Source organism: Thamnophis sirtalis, unplaced genomic scaffold, assembly GCF_051295495.1.
Source record: "Thamnophis sirtalis isolate CommonGarterSnake01/CBP01778 unplaced genomic scaffold, rThaSir2_p1.2 scaffold_4, whole genome shotgun sequence".
NCBI classification, from domain to species: Eukaryota; Metazoa; Chordata; class Lepidosauria; order Squamata; family Natricidae; genus Thamnophis; species Thamnophis sirtalis.
The window spans coordinates 135,372,283-135,390,917 of record NW_028261384.1 but is presented as its reverse complement, the minus strand read 5'-3'; the positions used below and the strand labels follow the sequence as shown (position 1 = coordinate 135,390,917).

The window sequence follows — 18,635 nt, the reverse complement described above, 5'->3', positions numbered from 1 at the left end:
TCAAAGAAAATTTGATCTTGCCAACCATTTCTCCATCATGTCAGAACTCATCCCTTCATGGTTCAACCATCCTGCCAGAACCAATTAATTTTCCTCTATGAGAAGAATATTTCGTCTTCTTCAAAGAAAAACCCCAGTCCAGTTGCTTTTTTAAAAAGCATCTTTATGGCAACTGTGACTCCTCTACCACAATAAGTGTAGCACTAGAGCTTCCAGCTGTGCAAGGGATACATTCCAGGTTCCTCCTAATAAGCTCAAGCAAATCAGAACTCCAAGGTTGGAATCTTCCTCAATATTCCTAAATATTTCCCAGGGTTTCTGCATAAGTAAAATAGAAAATGGTTCTCTCCCCAAGTTTAACTGCTCACATTTTCCAATTAAATTATTTGGCGGGCTACTTAAGTACTCCCATTCTTCTTATTCTGACATCTATGGAGATGACCTTGGTTCCAAAGAGAAAGATTGGGGCTTTGCCTGGCAATGCATTCCAAATTCTTCCCCCCCCCCCCCGGAACATCTCCATATTATGTGGCAACTGAGAAATGAGAAATGGCTCCTGCCAGGTTCGGTTTGAAATTGAGAGATATTGGATGCACCAAATTCTGCAGCTTTTGTATTAGTTGGAACATTGTCAAAGGGAATAGATTTCATAAATTGTGGAACATAACATCCACTGTTGTTTGGTCAGCTGCTGTTTCTGTTTCTGCTTTTACATCATATGGCATTCTGATGTTGGATTGGATTTGGATTGGATTTATTGGATTTCTATGCCGCCCTATTCCCAGAGGGACTCAGGGCGGCTCACAAACCAAAGTAAGGCGGGGGATACAAACAGGAGGAAACAACAGACAACCAACTACAACAGTTTAAAAACAATCAACAAGCACACAAATTCGAGTGGGGACGGGAACTCATCAGTCCCAGGCCTGTCGGAACAGTCAAGTTTTAAGGGCTTTGCGGAATGTTTCCCATTGTTCCCCAGAAAACAATTTTAGAGTGGAGATTAATATCAGACAGGAAACAAAACAGCTCCACACACCAAGGTTCAAATAATCTAATTTATTGCTTAAAGTCTTTGCAGAGGAATATACTCAAACAATGATCATCCTTTTCCAAAATGCAGTTAAGCTTGCAAGATGTTAGGCCTGCAGTTATATGCCTTTTTGGATCTTTGGCCTGCCACACTCTCTCTTATTTCATTATGCTGTTTCATTCATGTAGTAATTGGGAGGGGGGAATAGAAAGGAATAGAATTGTGGAAGGTGTTGTGGTCATTCTTTTTTAGAAGCCCAAGGTCATGTTTTGTCTCCGCACCTGACAGGAACCAGCTGGGTGGAGACGCCAGCGTGGAAGAAAAAGATTGGACCATGTGATGGATTTTTGGGTATGGGACAAGATCATGAACTTTCAACTGGGTGGAAATCCGATGTAACCTCAAGAATTGGGATTCCACAGAGGTGCTAAGATGTCTAACTTATTAAATTGGGAGTTTAAGGATCGTTTTGTCTTGTACTCTGATTTAATTCTGCATGATACTTGGAACGATGAAACAAGAATTACAAACTCAATAAATTTCACATTTGAAAGAACACTGACTAATACAAAGTTAGTGATACTTTGATAAATTTATGTTTTTAAAATGGAAATATACTTCTTACAGTATTTATGTAATGCTTTAGGAATTCATGTAATGTCTCTGCAAACATCGGACATCATTTGATGTTCATCAATATGTGAAAAATCCTAACAGGGAATAAGAAACTTAGATAACCAAAATTAAGTTCAACGCACGTGATGAAAAGGAGAAATCATTAGATTAAAGAATCTTGGGAAATGGGGGAAATGAAGAAGCATGAGCACAGATTTTGAAATGGGCAAAAATAATAAATCTCAATAATCATAAACATCCTACGCAAATCTTTATTTGAGAGAAATGCCCCTCTGCCCCTATCACTTATATGTTTCGTATAGGTATAGTCATTCTAGTTTTTTTTCCAGCAATTCTTCTGAGTCAGAAATTAATTTCTCTTTGTGAGTTGCTCCCTGTGGTTGAGGTCAGGCCGGAAAACAATGATGTAGCATTTGGGCAGGAATATGCATCCCAGTAATGCAGCGCTGGAGGCCAAGATGGAGAAGACCTCCACAGCTACCATGGCTTGTCCTTTTGTGCTCAGATAGGCTGGAAAGAAGGAGATCCACACACTGCAAAAGACCAACATGCTGAAGGTGATGAACTTGGCTTCGTTAAAGGTGTCAGGTAATTTACGGGCAAGGAAAGCCACAATAAAGCTGGCAAAGGCCATGATACCCATGTAGCCCAAGACACAGTAGAAGAAGAAGGCTGACCCCTCATTGCATTGTAAAATCATTTCTTGGGGCTGTGAATGCATATCCAACTCAGGGAATGGGGGAGATATCGACAACCAAACAATACAAAGACATACCTGCATAAAAGAGCAGGAAAGGACAATAGAAAAAGCCAATCTTTTCCCCACCCATTTCCTCATCTGAGATCCTGGTTTAGTGGCCATGAAAGCAACAACCACAGTGATGGTTTTGGCCAGTACACTAGAAATGGCCACTGAGAAAGTGATGCCAAAAGTTGGTTGCTGGAGAAGGCAGGTCACTTTTCCAGGCTGGCTGAGGAAGAGCAAAGAGGAGAGAAAACAGAGCAGAAGAGAGACAAGGAGGGTGTAGGTGAGGGACCGGTTGTTGGCTTTGACAATGGGAGTATCTTGGTGCTTAATGAAAGTTCCAAATATCCAAGATGTCAAGAGGAAGAAACAAAGAGCAGCTGAGGCCAAACCAATTCCTAAGGTTTCTTCAAAAGTTAGAAAAACCAGCAGTTTCAGGAAACATTCTTTCTTTTCTTTATTTGGATAATGATCTTCTGAACATTCAAAGCAATCTTCCATATCTGGAAGGAAAATCAAGGATATTTTTTTTTCATCTACACATTCCAAAGTATTCATATTACTTTCTCAATGCGTGCCAGTTGTTATTCCTTTGAGTTCTTTCCACTGGTTTCCAAATGGATCATCTTTCTATGAAAATTCAGTTTTTCCCCAAATGGAAAATTTAGGATTGGCAGAAAGCAAGCAGAAATGGAAGGGCGAATATTCTTTGAAATGCAACCCTTTGTATCATTTTAAATTGTATTGCTATGGAGGCCATTTGGACTTTCCCAATTTTTTTCCAAAACATGGACAAGAAAACCGTGAGGATATATGCACATCTCTAGTAACAGAGAGTATTGACCTAAACAACAGATTGTGAGTCACAGCTATAAAAATGAATATTTACAGATAACTAAAAGTATTATTTATTTTGACATTGAGGTAGGGTATTACAGTTTGCTTAAATTTACTTATTTATTTAGCACCATGCTTTCCCCGAAAACAAGGCAGGGTCTTATTTTCTTTTGACCCTCAAAATAAGAGTTTGGCCTTATATTCAGGGAGGTCTTATTATTTGTGAGGTGCAAGAGGCAGTGAGTGTTGTCATCTCATGGCTACTGCTGTGTTGCAATATTTTCGGGGAGGGATTATTTTTGGAAGACAGCTTATATTAGTGCATGTACTCAAAAGCCCGATTGGGCTTATTATCCGGGGAGGTCTTATTTTTGGGAAAACAGGGTATATGGTAATGTTACATTAGCCAGGAGACTATAATGTTAATACACACTACTACTTTGGCTGCCTAAAACTTCTAGCTCTGTTATCTATGAAGAGTCTCAATCACCCAGCTCTAACTGCATAGCGGGAAATGGAAGGAGTTCTATTCTTTGCAGACAGCTGATCATTAAAAATCACCTTTGGGACAACCATGACCTGGATGACTGATAACATCTATTGACATTTAGCTATGCAGTTTGGGATGAGCACCTTTCAAATGGTTGGGAGTATGAATGGATTTCCAGCAAAAAATAATTGCAGACTACAGGAACCTTCAGTTTGAAAAACTGAACTCATCCCCAACAATCTGTACTTGTCTTCAACAGTGAAGGGACACAGGGCAGAAAGGAACACAGTTGCAGAAAGAATAGTTCCACAACACAGTCCTTTCAGCAGCTCCAAGAAGGCTCAATACCATTTCTATTAATCAGGTGACCCTGAGGACACAGACAAATTTCCAAATGGCCACAACAACTCTCAAAAAGAATGCAAATGACCAGCTATCTGCAAGAAATATAAATCCTTTCATTCCCCACCATCCGATCAGAGTTGAAGAAGCTTCTTGGATGAGAAGCAAAATGTCTTGAAAGGGGACAAGCTAGCTCTGCACCAGCTCTGCCTTTCCTGTAGCATCAAAATGTAGTCCTATCCCTCCACCAGAGCTGCCTCACAAATGAGCATCATAAATGGGAAGTGCAGGGCCAGCAGGATTCTAACCATCCACATTAAATGCCTACTCATTTTCCCACCAAAGTGGTACCTATATATCTACTTGCATATAACATACGTTTGAACTGCTAGATCGGCAGAAGCTGAGACGAGTGACGGGCGCTGACCACACTACTCAGTACTAGGAGTCAAACCATTGGAACTTAATGACCTTTTCCAGCATCATTAACCATTGTTCCACTGCTCCTTTTCGTTCGCTTAAATCAATCTTTGATAAATCTTTCTATGTTCCCCTTTTCCCCTTTTGAGTTGTTCGCCGCCCTGAGAAGAGGCGGCGAACAACTCCCGGAGAAGGGCGGCATACAAATAATAAAATTCAAAATTCAATTCAATTCAAATCAACCCATGAAAACTTGCTGGAATGTCTAACCTACCCTTTTGATTTGAAATCTTCCCTTCTGGACATGGAATACAATCATAGCAACAGAATTGTTTTCCTTCAGTTTCCTTCTTCCAGTATCCAGGAGAGCAATGGTCATTACACAGAGAAATTGGAATAACCTGGGAATAAACATAAAATGTTTTTTGCAAAGGATTTTTTTTAAAAAAAATAATCTTGCAGAATCCAATCTGATTCAGTAACTGGAACCAAAGATTGACCAGTGACCAACTCAGAGTAGATTCTTCAACATTATCCTGGGACACCTTTATTAATGAGTTATTAATCAATCTCTTTAATTGGGGTAAAGAATTATTTACTTCCCAGAGGGCTACTGAATATTATTTAGTGGATTTATACTATACATTAAAAGTTGTTGAAATTACAATGATGAGCTAAAGGGCCTGGTGGAAAAAGGCAAGGTGAGTGGATTAATATACGAGATGACAATGCTATAGAAATAAGGCAATGCCCATCATTTGAAAGATAATTGCAACCAAAAACAAAACCTGACTTTTACATTGCAAGATCATTTTGTCTATTTGATTAATGCTTGATCGTGGGCCATTGTATTCCATTTTTTCTTGCAAACTGTTCTGATCCAGGCTTCCTTAAAAAAAACATGAAGTAAAGTCTTGGTCCCGGCAAAACTTCTTTTATTTACACAATTGTGAATTCCAGCAAGGCTTGGCAAACAGTGTTTCAGAGTTATATTTATGAACAGGAACATTATCTCGCTTGGAGAGCTGCCAGATAACTAGTTTACAAAAACAGGGCAAGGCAAAACTTGACACAGAGTCTCCTACAGTCACAAACAGAATTTACCCCTCTTGAAACGACTGAAGGAACAAATTATTTCCTGCAAAAGCCTCCTCCTCCCTGTTCACTCCTCTTTTGTTTCCTCTGGGAGGGGCCAATCACCTCCAAGGTATGGCGTTATTCCCAAGTCGACTCTGATTTCTTAGTTGTTCTTGTCTTCTGGCAGGTCTGCGCATGCACACATTGGGAACAGGCTCCAGCTGTTCTTCTGCCTCACTGCTGTCTAGTTCCCTCTCTGCCTCCAACACAGAGCCCTCATCTGAGCTTTCCTCTGGCCCATGTTCCTCCTCAACCACCTCACTTTCTGACTCTGCTCCCAGCTCTGCTGGCTGCTGGCGGGCCACAACACGAACATTGAAATTAGATTTTTAAAGAGTCTAAGTATGGTTTCAGAGACCGAGATCTCTATTTGGGATCAAGATATGTCAAGTTACAGTCCATCAAATGAGTTCATACCTGATTAAAAGCTAGGTGCCAGACAATCAGATTTTCATCAATTAATAATTCTTTGCCTGATGGAGAGCTTGGATCCATGACTCCGACTCTCACTCTTTGAAAAGACCGATTGGGAAATGTGATGAGGTTGATGATATCAAATCCACCCATTAGTTCCCCTTTTTCATTCAGGGAAACCTTTTCTCCCACTGATTTGTTAAAAGAAATGCCATGTAGAAATGGATGGAGCTATGCGAAAGAGAATGAAAAAAAAGGGGGATAGGAAGGATAATACAGGTAGCCCTCTGTTTACAACAGCTTGCCAAGTGACTGAAGTTACGATGGCACTGAAGAAAGTGATTTATGACCTTTTTTCACTTTATGACCTGTTTTCACATTTACGATCTTTGCCACCTCCTGACAAGCAAAGTCAATGGGGAAGCCATGTTACTTTAACTGTGTTACTTAACAATAGAGTAGTTTCTTGATGTTCATAACTAACTGGACTTTATAAGCAGAAAATATTAAGACTTTCTGCCATCGGTTCAAAAGATAATTCTAGATCAAATTGCTTATTGAGTTAAAAGGAAACCTGACTGTTATATAATTAAGATAATTTTGTCAATTTGATTAATGCTTCATCATGGGCCATATTTGTTCATTGTATTCCATTTTTTTTTCTTACAAACTGTTTGTCAGATTTCCTAAAAATTCCCTAATTGATTCATAAATATCGAGTCAGGTTTTCAATACAAAACCAGTCATTTATTAGGAGCGCCATTAGACACGTTCTGTTCCCAGTCAAGCCTGTGCTTTGTTTGATTTATCTCTAAATTTTACCCCTGTCTCCTCAGTCTGGGTCATTAATCACAGTACCCTATAAGATGCATCCCTCCCACACCCTCTGCAGTAATCTGAGATCCGACTGCAGCTGACAATATGCATCTAATGCACTCCCCCCGCGATTCTGTCCCCATGACAACACTGAGAACTGAAACTGTTTTAACCCAGGCTTCCTTAAAAAGCATGAATCTCACTTATCATTCAGATCAAAGAAGTGTCCAGTGCAGAAAGAATACCTGCCAAGGCTGCAGAGGTGGAAGGTCAGTTTTTTTAACCATCATTGTTTTTTTCTTATTGAACCTCAGCTTGTGTAGAGACTGCAAAGCATGAGCCACAGCATAAACAGCATTGTAGATGCTGTAGCTTTGGCCAGTCATTTCCATTTCAAACACAGGGGCAGGAAGATCCCCCAGTTTCTTCTCTCCTGGGCACTGCCTAGTGGACATTTCTTGTAATTCTGATTTTGAGAATGAACAATCAAAGGCTTGTTCCCAAACATCCTGCAGAAACCCATCTCTGCAGCCTGAATGAGGTTTGATGGTCTGAAGAAACTCTTTGAAACCTACAACTGCTCTTGAATGAACACTGAAGGAAATAGCCCCATGGAACATCTGGAGATCCCAACTGATTTGAAAGCCAGAGACCACAAAATCAATCTGTGCAGTCATGATCCACACCTTTCTATATAATGCCATTTGCTTGTTTGCAGGATCTGCTAGAAACATGAGAGCTCTCAGCCACATAATTGTCCCTGATTCTCCATAGATGAGAAATGTGGTGCTGTTGCTATTCCTCAAACTAATGAAAATACTTTTGATTGTGAGATAAGATTCTTCAAAGTTTTCTATGTGGATATGTTCTGAAAGCCTTTCTATAAATGATGAGCAGATACCGTTCTGGGAAAGTAAGGGCTGCATTTTCTGTAAGAAACGTTCTCCATTGTTGTTATCCATAGTAAAAATCCCAATCCATGTCCACCTGAAATGAAGAAGCAGTTGGATAATTCCAACATATTGATGGTCCTCTTTTGGGACCATGAAATAAAGTGAAGGTCGCTTGGTCGTCTGAAACTCTTCCTGGGCTAATGAGCCGTATGACAGCTGAAAGAAAGCAGAGTAATATTCTGTTGAGTTGTTAGCTCAAATCCAATCTGTCTGGATCTAGTTTTCTTGTAAAAAATACCCAAAGAAGGAATTTTTCCTCTATTTCTATAGGAAAATTAATATTGAATGGAATTCCTATGAATTATTTCAAGCACATTACAATAGTTCATTTGTTTGAACAGGGCCAGGGTGTCTTACATTCAAATCTACCCTTTGGTATGGAATGACTCTAGATACCCACTTCTATGATTGGCTTTGTAGCTTCATAAAATAGTCCTACGTATTATACCTTAAGGTCTGCAGAATGTCTTACTGCAAATCTAATATCTGATTCTCAGTAAGTATGTCATAACAACAAAGTGCATAATTTTTCTGCTCATCTCCTCCATACTTACCTGTGGAATCTTGAAGAAACTTACAACTTCAGCTATATTAGATGATGTATCAGAACCTAACGCTCCAATGATGGCAATGAGATTCTTCTGTCTATCACATTTGTAATTAGGGACAAATTCATGGGATTTGAAAAGCAGGTCCAGAGTGGTGCGATAGGTCATCCTTGCATTGAGATAACTGTCATAGATGTGGAACCCAAAAGTGATGTTGGATAAGATCTGGGGGTCCTCATTAATCTCCTTCACAGCAAAGACCAAGGCAAGGACATGTTGGTAGAATTTGGTTGTTACACTGAAAATAGATTGAGCAGAGCACATCTTTTCAAAATAATAATAATTCATAATTTTGCAAATAATATTAGGATGGTCATTGTATATCTGACTACTGCAAAACCTGTTTCTGAGTGAAGTATTAATTACTTTTCTAATCAGCCCAAATATACTTTGTACACAATTTATTTCCTTTAATATTTTTTCCAGAAAATTAATCAGCATAAGACATATACTATGTTAATTTCTGAAATTGTAACTTCAGTGTTGAGTTTAAACTAGAATGCCATGGCTTGTTGTTTTCTCAATGGATTTAGTTTTTGTGAGAAAAAATAACCTGTCATTTCAGCACAAGGAGACCATGAACAATAAAAAGCATATTTATTTAAAATATATTTGTATATAGTCTTTTGCAAAAGGATTCTCAATCATGGAAGACAGAAAGTAAATGTCGGATAGGTCCGAATACATGGCTAAAATACATTTGGAGTAACAGTTCACTATCCTTAATTGTGTTATATAAACTTTCTGGCTACTCAGATCACAAATCCCCTGTCATTTTCCCCATAACAAGGCAATCAATCTCATCATGGCAGCTTCCTGACAGTGCCATGGCAGTTTCCAGTAATGTCAGGCTGACCTGGCATTGAATAGCCCTTTTTTCCCCAAAAATGAACCCTTTACATAATCTCTTATCTTAATGTCTTACAGATGTGCTTCTAGGGTTATGAAAAATGTAAATATGGAATCACTCCGCTTCCTTTCTTTTATAAGAATAATCCCATTTCTCTCAGTTTTCTAGGAACTAGAATTAGAATGAACTATAGATTAAGGGTGAAATTCTCTCTAAACTCATACATCTTGCTCATCTGAATCTTTCCAGTTCTGAAGGAATTTCATAATTCTTAGCTCCCCCAGAATCATTATGTAAGGTCCACTAGAGGCTGCAGCAGGTAGAGATACCAAAACACCTTTACTCTATCCTACCATTCCTTACCTGTTCAGTAAAATAGAATGCCAATAGATTTAACTAAGTTCCAATATTTATGTCTATGGAGATTCTCAGTCATCCATGTCATGACTGTCACAAAAGTGCATTTCCAAAAGACAACTGGACTTTCTTGAGGATTTTTTTTCTTTGAAAAGAGTTCGCTTGTCATCCAAGAAGCTTCCAGAACTAAACCAGAACTGAACCAGAAAAAGAAGCTTCTTGGAAGAGAAGCAAAATCTTTTCAAAGCAAAAACCAAGAATATCCAGTTGCCTTTTGAAAAAGCACCTTTATTTTTGTCACGTGAAATGTGGCAGAGCTGAATTTTGTAGCCTTCTTATTTTTGATAATTCCCATGCAATCAAATATGCTTGACACCAGAATGTTGCTAATGAAACAAACACAAATAACGTTCCCTCTTCTGTCACCACTTTCAAAACACAAAGAATTCTTACATGTCCATGAAAAACTCTATACAAACAGTCATATAAACGATTCTTTGCTATTGTGGGCATAAGTCAGGTGATTCAAAGGAAAATATTTACATTGGTGAATCATAAAGGTTGACAAAAGGATGTTGTTTGAATAGAGTTTGATAGAAATGGTAAATCAAATGAGACATCATCCCACCGATGAGGAGGTCACCAGGTTGATACCACTCATGTGGAACAGGGAAAGCATCACTCGCAGGGCAGCTGAGAGTAAATGCTTTGTGCATCCGGACACCAGGAGGATTGATTTTATGATTCTTCTCTCTGTATGGAGAAAATGTCTGAGACTATCTTCAAGGAGAACTTCTGGCAGATAAAAAAGAAGGAAGAGAACTTGGTGGAAATGAATCGCACAGAGTCAGCATTGCCACTTCCTTCCTTCCTTCCTCCATGTGGCTCTTGAAATATTTATATAGATTCTTTTTGAATTTCTATTCCCTTCTGTGCAGAACTTTAGATATTGTGGCCTTCTAGAATAATGGAATGATTGCAGTCATTCATAATTGCCATGGAACCTGGCATTTTTTTTCTTTACATGTCTGATCAACAACTTTGCTTCTTTGGAGTGACATGATAAGTGACTGATGATTAACCTGTTTTGAAAATAGTGGAGAAATGGAATTGGGAAGCTGGAAGCTACAACATTGCTCTCATTCTAGAAATGAGGAGAAAGATTTAATTTTAATTAATGGATCAGGAATCTATTACTTTGCAAAATGTTGGATGAAATGGTCAAACATCAACTGTCTGGTACAGATTAACTGGTCTTTGATTTGAAAATCCTTTGGAAACTAGATAAATGTGAAAGTGAAATAGACAATCGTTCACACTTCCCCCCTCCCCAAAAAAAGGGAGGGGGAGAAGAAGAAATAAGAGTGGACAAGGATATTTGAAAAATATAAAACTAATACTTCAAAAATGTAAAACTAAAACATGTTTTATATTTATCTCATATGTGCTTTTTAATATTGGGGAATTCACATACACACACACACACACACACAGAGAGAGAGAGAGAGAGAGAGAGAGAGAGAGAGAGAGAGAGAGAGAGAGAGAGAGAGAGAGAGAGAGAGAGAGAGAGAACTCATAGTTGTTCTGTTCCAAGTTCTATACTTTCTGAGCAGTTTGGTAAACTGGTTATTAGAAAAAATCATTAGGGCAGAGAGTCAGGTGGTAAATTACGTGAATCCCACCACTGCTTGCTTCCGGCTGCCTGCAATTTCGCAGTTCGAATCTCACCAGGCTCAAGTTGACTCAGCCTTTCATCCTTCTGAGGTCGGTAAAATGAGGGCCCAGATTGTTGGGGGGAAATATGCTGACTCTGTAAACAGCTTAGAGAGGGCTTTAAAACACTGCAAAGTGGTATATAAATCTATGTGCTATTGCTATTGCTACAGTTTCCGATTCAGAACACACTTGCACAAAAGTTCAAAGGACAGTGATGGCTTTTTGTTGTTGGGTGCCCAAAATGCATGTGCGAGCATGCGATAGCCCACGCATGTGCAGGCACCCATTATGCAAAGCATTCCCCCACATGTGCATGCATGCACAGCCACCTGCAACACTTCCCCCTAAGGGCGCCGCACTGCTCGCCTCCAAGTTGAACTTAGTATTTCCCTTGGGGGGGCGGGGGAGGCTGTTTTTGCCCTCCCCAGGCTCCAGGAAAGCCTCCAGAGCCTGGGGAGGGTGAAAAATGGGCCCAATGGGCCTACTGGAAGTTCAGAAATGAACTAGGTCTATTGGGCCTGTTTTTCACCCTCCCCAGGCTCCATAGGCTTTCCTGAAGCTTGGGGAGGGTGAAAACAGCCTCCCTCGGCCCCCTGGAGGCCCTCCGGAAGCCGGAAACAGATCATTTCTGTTCATAAGCACCACAGCTCTAGGAAGAATCGCCATCACAGCCCTAGGAAGAATCAAGACTTCAGTTCCTTGTGCAGTGTTTTTGGGAGTGGAGCTATACTTAGTTTATGGTTTATGGTTTTATTATTTATAGGCCGCCCTTTTCCCTGAGGGGACTCAGGGCGGCTTACAATATATAGGGAGGGGAGTACAAGACAATAAGACATCAAACAATACATAAGTAAAAATAATACACAACATTCATCATTCGGGTGGGGACGGATTACGATCTTTATCCCCAGGCCTCACGGGATAGCCAGGTCTTGAGGGCTGTGCGGAAGGTCTGGACGGTGGTGAGGGTACGAATCTCCACGGGGAGATCGTTCCAAAGGGTCGGAGCTACTACTGAAAAGGCTCTCCTCCGTGTAGTTGCCAGTCGACACTGACTGGCGGATGGAACTCGGAGGAGGCCTAATCTGTGCGATCTAATAGGTCGCAAGGAGGTAATCGGCAGGAGGCGGTCTCTCAAGTTTCAGATGATTTGCTCCCAAATTAATATGTGGCAGAAGAGAAAGGAAATATGACTTCTATTTTGGATCAATCCCTGATCTTTTGTTACGAGCAAGGGTCAAATTTTAATTAGGTCCATTTATATGCAAAAGTCCATTCGTGTTGAATAAAAAGTGACATCCGATGAAAGATATAATCCTTAACTGCATCTCAAGTACAAGTTATTACTTCCTTCCTTTCTTTTGATTTAAAGAGTCATCATAACCTTCCATCTGAACAGGGGTGCTTAAATCTTTTGACATCAAATGACATAAAACCATTTGTCTGAAATGATATAGAGTTTCCTGCTTGAGCAGGGGGGTTGGACTAGAAGACCTCTGAGGTCCCTCCCAACTTCCAACAATGTTCCTTGTATGTATCTTATGATTTCATCCTAGACATGAAACTAACTTTGGCTTTATATCCATTGCAATCCAATTTCTGATCGTTAAAATCAGAATCGTTTGCACATTCAAAGTAGTATTAACTCATAGAAAATGCCTGGACAAGGTTTTTATTTATTAACAGGTTTATCACACATTTGAATGAGAGCTCATAGAGGACCCACATAATATTCTTAAAAATAAAGATAAAACAACCAATTTTGTAGTATATATGATGTACAATGACAATAAAGGTTATACTATACTATACTGTTATGGCCCAGCAGGAGCTGTTGGAGCTGCTGATGGACTCCAAAAGCAAGAACCCCTATGAGTCTGCTATGGAAGATGTGGTGGACCCTGGGCAGGGTTCCAACTCAGAGCAGGGACCAGAGAGGCTGGTTGGCCACCAGGAGGCGCCTGAGGCATGGAGCAGTGGGGAAGATCAAAGGGAGTTTGTCCCTGATGCCAGAGTTTTTTAGAGTGTTTTTTAGAGTTTTATTTGGCATTTATAGGCCGCCCTTTTCCCTGAGGGGACTCAGGGCGGCTTACAACTCGTAGGGGGGAGTGCAAGACAAAACATAAATGTGAATAAAATAAAACAAAACAGTAAAACACAACATTCATTCAGCATTCGGGCGGGGCGGATTAAAATCTTATCCCCAGGCCTGACGGGATAGCCAGGTCTTAAGGGCTGTGCGGAAGGTCTGGACGGTGGTGAGGGTACGAATCTCCACGGGGAGATCGTTCCAAAGGGTCGGAGCTGCTACTGAGAAGGCTCTCCTCCGCGTGGTCGCCAGTCAGCACTGACTGGCGGCTGGAATTCGGAGGACGCCCAATCTGTGCGATCTGATGGGACGGAGGGAGGTAATCAGCAGAAGTCGGTCTCTCAAGTATTCAGATCCACTACCATGGAGGGCTTTATGGATGGTAAGTAGCACCCTGAAGCGCACCCGGAGATCAACAGGTAGCCAGTGCAGCTCGCGGAGGATAGGTGTTATGTGGGCGAACCGCGGTGCGCCCATGATCACTCGCGCGGCCGCATTCTGGACTAGCTGTAGTCGCCGGATGCTCTTCAAGGGCAGCCCCATGTAGAGCACATTACAGTATTCCAGCCTAGAGATCACAAGGGCTCGAGTGACTGTTGTGAGGGCCTCCCGATTCAGGTAGGGCCGCAAGTGGCGCACCAGGCGAACCTGGGCAAATGCCCCCCTGGTCACAGCTGACAAATGATGGTCGAAAGTCAGCTGTGGGTCCAGGATGACTCCCAAGTTGTGAACCCTGTCTGAGGGGTGTAAAATTTGACCCCCCAGCCTGAGTGATGGAACATTGGCCAAATTATTGGGAGGGAAACACAACAGCCACTCGGTCTTGTCTGGGTTGAGTACCAGTTTGTTAGCTCTCATCCATTCTTAATGGCCTCAAGACCCCGGTTCATCACGTCCACCGCTTCATTGAGTTGGCACGGGGCGGACAGATACAACTGTGTATCGTCCGCCTATTGATGGTATTTTATCCCGTGCCAGGCCATGAAGACTGGAGAAACGGAGGCAGCAGTTATGGAGACAGACTCATAAGAGATAATCAAGTCCAGGTGGTTGTGGCTTGGCCCCTCCCAAGAGGGTATATAAGAAGAGACTTTGGGAGGAGTCCTTTTGCAAGACACAACCATTCATAATAATCTGGAGAACTCCTTATCTGGTCTGCCTTTCTGTTCCCCTGTCTGTTGGAGTCTGGGTTGCTGCCAACGTCTTGCCAGTGAGTCGTGTCTGGGCTTTCAGCCAACAAGATTATATTTGCTGTGAATAAAGAGTGGCAAACATCTAAGCCTGTGTCTGCATTCATTACCGGATGGAGGGGGGCCAGAACACTATACTATATCATACCATAGCATACCATACCATAGCATACCATACCATACCTTACCATACCATACCATACCATACTATACTTATTGAAAACTGGACCAAAAGAGAGGTGTCGGACTCGTTGAGATAACTTTAACAACTTTATTAGAACAGAACAGCAAGCAACAGCATCCCGCTCTGTTTGACAGCTACTTATACCAGAGCTGTCAAGCAAACCGGCCAATGGCAACAGTCTAAAAAGTCCGCTTCCAGACAGGCACATCTTAATCAATGGCGTGGACCTTTGGTTGCCGGACTGTCTGTCGTGAGTTGAGGACCTGTGGCAGAAGCGTATCTTAAATAAATGCTTTTTACTGTTTCCTTGCTCTCGTTTATGAGATAGAGATTAATTTTCTTCACAGGTTTATAGACGTCAACACACACAAAAACACAAGCACATGCAAACACATTTTATTTATATCTCTAGAGTCCCAATATAAATTACCTGCTGCTGAAAATGAAAATGAACTAGAGCTATGATTGACACCTATTAAGTAGATCTCCTTTTGGAGACTAGAGTTGAGTAGCAGAAGGTAGCAAGGAATGTGCCGCTGAATAGTCACACTACCAATCACAGCTGCCGAATTTAAAACAAGGATAACTTTACTTAACAAAAATAAAGTAGGATAAACATTCTCCAAAACAAGCGATAAGCAATCTTGAATTATATACACAGTCTATGATACAACACATTGGTTTACAGATGCTCAACTCACAATTCACCATGTAGACAGGTAACTAACATAAAGAGTAGCCACCATCCAATATACAGTATTCAACTCCAATAACAAGCACGGAGAACATACAGGAATAACCAGTAGTCGTTCCTACTCCCTCTTATGGCTGATTAAAGCAACAGCATCCAATCGCATCTCACTTGAGCATTTAAAGTGACAGATACACTATGTGTATGTATTCATGTATGTATGTGTATGTGTGTTTGTGTGTGTATAGATAGATAGATAGATAGATAGATAGATAGATAGATAGATAGATAGAGATAGAGATACACACAGACACACATGTATGTCTGTATGTGTGTGTGTGTGTGTATGTATGTATGTATGTATGTATGTATGTATGTATGTATGTATATATATATATATATAAGATTTTTATCTATTAGATTTTTACAACCCCCGGTATGCCCAAATGTGGGAGGAAGATCACTACTTCCATACTCTGTCCTTCGGCTCGTCACAAGAGACCATCCAGACAGAAACCCAATATTTTTACAGTTGCCTTTTTGTTACTTTTTTTTTTTTGTATTTGTGCTGATAAATAAATAAAGGGAGACTTGTATAGCAATAGCAATAGCAGTTAGACTTATATACCGCTTCATAGGGCTTTCAGCCCTATCTAAGCGATTTACAGAGTCAGCATATTGCCCCCAACAATCCAGGTCCTCATTTTACCCACCTCGGAAGGATGGAAGGCTGAGTCAACCTTGAGCCGGTGAGATTTGAACCGCTGAACTGCAGATAACAGTCAGCTGAAGTGGCCTGCAGTACTGCACCCTAACCACTGCGCCACCTCGGCTCATATAGATCTCGTATAGATCTATTTCAAGCTATTTAGCTCTCATCAGCTAGACATACCCTTACTGGGATTTGAACCTGGGCTATATTACATACTAGGCAAACTTCTTAGGCATTAGGCCACAGGCTCCTATCCTTATCATATATATATATAACCCAAGATTAAGATTACATCCTTAACAACACTTTCAGAAGGTGTTTAATTTGAGACAGAAGTTGTTTAATTAAAAAATCTTGGAGAATGATTACAAATGCCACAACATGAGCATTTCTTTCCCATTTGGCAACTATAATAAATCTTAGTGATCAGGATAATTTCTCCAATAATCATCTGTTGTCAGAAGTAATGACTTCAATATGTCTCCTATAGATAGCAAACAATCTTCCTCTTTTTTTTCTTCAGCAATTTGTCAAAGCCAGAAATATTACACAAAGTCTTAATTTCTCTTTTTGAGTTGCTCCCTGTGGTTGAGGTCAGGCCGCAAAGCAATGATGTAGCATTTTGGGAGGAATATACATCCCAGTAATGCAGCGCTGGAGGCCAAGATGGAGAAGACCTCCACAGCTACCATGGCTTTTCCTTTTGTGCTCAGATAGGCTGGAAAGAAGGAAATCCACACACTGCAAAAGGCCAACATGCTGAAGGTGATGAACTTGGCTTCGTTAAAGCTGTCAGGTAATTTACGGGCAAGGAAAGCCACAATGAAGCTGGCAATGGCCAAGATACCCATGTAGCCCAAGACACAGTAGAAGAAGAAAGCTGACCCCTCATTGCATTGTAAAATCATTTCCTCGAGCTCTGAGTGCATGTCCAACTCAGGAAATGGGAGAGATGTCAACAACCAAAGAATACAAAGAAATACTTGTAAGAGAGAGCATGAGAGGACAATAGAAAAGGCCAACTTTTTCCCCACCCATTTCCTCATCTGAGATCCAGGTTTAGTGGCCATGAAGGCCACAACCACAGTGATGGTTTTGGCCAGTACACAAGAAATTGCCACTGAGAAGGTGATGCCAAAAGTTGGTTGCCTGAGAAGGCAGGTCACTTTGCCAGGTTGACTTAGGAAGAGCAAAGAGGAGAGGAAACAGAGTTGAAGCGCGCCAAGCAGGGTGTAGGTGAGGGACCGATTGTTGGCTCTCACAATGGGAGTATCCCTGTGCTTAATAAAAGTTCCAAGTACCCAAGAGGTCAAGAAGAAGAAACAAAGAACTGCTGAGGATAAGGCAATTCCTAAAGTTTCTTCAAAAGTTAGGAAGACCAGCAGTTTCGTGATACATCCATTCTTTTCTTCATTTTGATATTGATCTTCTGAACATTGAAAACAGTCATCCATATCTAAAAGAAAAGTCAAGTCATTTTTTAATACATTCCATATTATTGAAAATAATATTCTTTATGGGTACCAACCATATCCCTCTCAAGTTTTTTTTCCTATTGGCTACCAGTTGGATCATGTTTCTATGGAAATGCAGTTTTTCCATCATTGTGTCATCTGAGATCAGCATAAAAGAAGCACAATGGGAAGAGCTATTATTCTATGAAATGCATTCCTGTCTTATTCAAATTTATTAAAATTTAGACCATTTTGTCTTTTCCAATTTTTCCAAAACACAGAGAAGAAATCTGTGGGGGGCGGGGTATGAGTTCCGCTCTTTATATTCCAAAGAACAGATTGTGATTCACAATTATAGAAATGAATATTCACCTTGAAGAAGTCGCAAAACTATTTGCTACACTAAAGTAGTGGGAGGTTCAGTCTCCCAGCTGGTGGGTTGGTGTGCAAGTGGTATAGGGTTTCCTGCCTAGGCAGGGGGTTGGACTGTAAGACCTTCAAGGTCCCTTCCAACTCTACTATTGTATTGTATTGTTTCGTTACCAGGCTACGTAACATCTTCAGCTGATTTTAGGGGATGACAGTGTTCTGTTTATAATGGCTTAGGTATGATGGGTGTGTCAACTAAGGGTCTTCTGACAGGTCTTGTGATGAATCAGTTTTGAGTTATCTGTGAGTCTTGTGATGGGTCTTATGATAAGGATTTTAGCTCAGATCAGGCTCTTTCAGAAGTGAACTGCTGGTGAGTGGGAGTGTGGGGGGAAAGGCATGAGTTGCTGGAAGGTCCATGCTGTCTCCGTTTGGCTGTGTGGTTGATTTGGATTCTAAGGGATTCGTATGTTGGTTGTAGGTCAATGTATCTATTGATGGAATTGCTTGTGGGTCCAACTAAAATAGTGTATTACAGTTTGCTTAAGTCTACCCTGTTTTCCCAAAAATAAGACCTCCCTGGATAATAAGC

At 40.7% G+C, this 18,635-nt stretch overlaps 2 protein-coding genes across 2 annotated transcripts; both read right to left on the bottom strand.

Moving 5' to 3' along the window:
• Positions 1 to 2,018: 2,018 nt before the first annotated feature.
• Positions 2,019 to 8,662, bottom strand: LOC148046777 (vomeronasal type-2 receptor 26-like). Its single transcript, XM_087714204.1, has 5 exons — positions 8,378 to 8,662; positions 7,116 to 7,979; positions 6,058 to 6,285; positions 4,778 to 4,904; positions 2,019 to 2,917 (listed from the first exon to the last, which is right to left on the bottom strand). Exons 1-5 carry the CDS (start codon positions 8,537 to 8,539, stop codon positions 2,019 to 2,021), a joined length of 2,280 nt encoding a protein of 759 aa, XP_087570330.1. The 5' UTR covers positions 8,540 to 8,662.
• Positions 8,663 to 16,777: 8,115 nt separating this feature from the next.
• Positions 16,778 to 17,674, bottom strand: LOC148046776 (vomeronasal type-2 receptor 26-like). Its single transcript, XM_087714947.1, has one exon. It carries the CDS (start codon positions 17,672 to 17,674, stop codon positions 16,778 to 16,780), a length of 897 nt encoding a protein of 298 aa, XP_087571073.1.
• Between the last annotated feature and the right edge of the window lie 961 nt (positions 17,675 to 18,635).